Here is a 2,115-nt window from a genome sequence, read left to right on the forward strand (position 1 = left end):
AGATTCATAAAGTCATGTCTGATGATGTTATGAGCTTGCCTGTATTCCACATTTTGTCGAAATATATTCATATAAAAACTGATGAAATTTTGGTCAAACATGGGGATAGAAAACATATCCATAATTTTTGGCACAAACAGAAACAAGATGGTCCAAATTGGATTTATTTCAAAAATTTTTTTTCCTTGGATGCGATACTCGTTATTCGGCTCTTTAATACAATTAGATTTAATACCAAAAGCCGTTGACATAATTACATCCGTTGTATATCTATTGATAAAATTAACACATAATTTTTAATAAATTTTAGCAGATTCTGCTGAAACATTTAAAATTATGAAAAACTTTACAGAAAGATAAATTTGTACAAATAAAAAAACTTACTAAAATACAAGCACTTCGATTAAATAATACTGAAAGAAAAATACAGAAAAGTAGCTATGAAACAATGGAGACTTAAAAAGATTTTTAAATATGTAAGAAGAAATTCGTTATTTATTCATTTGTTACAATACAAATTTTTAAATGTTTTTTGTAAATATTTCATATTGTATTAATTATTAATTATTTATAATTGTTATGTTAAAAATAATAATGTAAAGTTGTTTAACTTTTGGATTAGATAATCCATAATCAGGGTTGAGTAAAATCCTTTTCGAATTGCATTTAAAATATATAATATTTTTAAAAATATATTTAAAATAGGTTTTTCAAATCAATTTTAAATATAAATGGGTATATAGAAATTTTAAATTATTTTTAAATGCAAAATAGTTTTTCCTAGTACATGCAACTTATTTGGATAATTACATATTTTATATTTAATAAAATATAAATTTATTTTATTCTTGTCGTTCGCCGAAAGTTAAACAAAGACAAATGATGGCTGCAGATGACGTAGTCATATATGTATATATATATATATATATATATATATAAATATTAAATTATTTCTTAAATGTGTAATGTGAAATCCAAAAATACTAATTATAAGAATTAAAAGAATTTGTTTACAATAAACAATATCCCATCTCGTTTACATCAACAGAGAATATTCATAATTGTTATGTTAAAAGTAAAATAATGTAAAATTCTTTTATCATTTGATTGTATGATGAGATAGTGATCAATAATTGAGATACGATAAATTTAAAAAACGTTTGTAATGTAACAGAATTAATATGTTGCTCGTTTTAATACATAATTTAAAATATTTGAAAGATTACATTTTGACACTTCATTGAAGTCACAGAAATTTCAAAATGGTAAGAAAATTTCTTCTCAAAAAGGACATTTGTTTGAGGATATGCTACTTATTCTTTCCTCATCTCCATTGTTTCCACTAACTTCCTACTGCTAATAAAGCAGTTTCTATTCTTTGACATTACATGAAACTTTGATTAACAGACAGTTTGTTCAAAAACAATTTACCTTGCAAACATATCTTTTATCTCGATGGAATCTTTTATCTGTGCTTTACTCTTCAGATAGTTTGCGAGTTCATCGCCACACTCTTTTAGGAGCGAAAACATCTGCTTTAGTTTTCCCGAAGTGAAAGTGGGCGTCATCTTGACGCGCATATTTCTCCATTTCTTTCCAGATATAAGAAACAGATGGTTGGACAATGGATCGACCTTTTCGTTGCAGTACAATCCGCGGTCATGGAAACTTCCGAATTCCTTTGTAAGCACCGTACGAATAAGCTCGGGATCATTGATCAACAAAACTGGTTTAAAAAGTGAATACATTCCGACGACGCGATGATGCTTGTATTTCATGTAGGCATTTTGGAAAAGTACACCTGTTAAAAAAGTTTTTGTTTAATTAATTCTGAAGTCTCTTATTTTAAATACAATAAGCAACAGTATAAATCGTTAATTTTACAAAAATAGGAATAAACATTTAATATTTAGTTATAAAAATAAGTAATGAATAAAATATAATAATTTTTATTTATAATACGTACAATTACAATTTTAAAAAGTATAAAAATATAATTGATAAGAATTTCATACGTCGATTTTAACTTACCATATTGACCTAACTTATCTATCAAATGTGCTTATTAATTCATTTTATCTTTAAATACTAATTTTCCCCGGGAAAAAATTTTTT

General features: G+C 25.3%; 1 protein-coding gene across 1 annotated transcript in view; it reads right to left on the minus strand.

Moving 5' to 3' along the window:
• LOC105457824 (cytochrome P450 6a9-like) overlaps positions 1-1,778 on the minus strand; it is an 8,774-nt gene extending 6,996 nt beyond the window's left edge. The window contains exons 1-2 of the mRNA XM_011702715.1: positions 1,432-1,778; positions 1,348-1,376 (exon numbers count right to left, since the gene is read on the minus strand). Coding sequence (XP_011701017.1) covers positions 1,348-1,376; positions 1,432-1,778 — 376 coding nt within the window. The remainder of the gene's footprint in view (positions 1-1,347; positions 1,377-1,431) is intronic.
• Positions 1,779-2,115: the final 337 nt, after the last annotated feature.

The sequence above is a fragment of the Wasmannia auropunctata genome, unplaced genomic scaffold, assembly GCF_000956235.1.
Source record: "Wasmannia auropunctata unplaced genomic scaffold, wasmannia.A_1.0 LD335030.1, whole genome shotgun sequence".
NCBI lineage: Eukaryota > Metazoa > Arthropoda > Insecta > Hymenoptera > Formicidae > Wasmannia > Wasmannia auropunctata.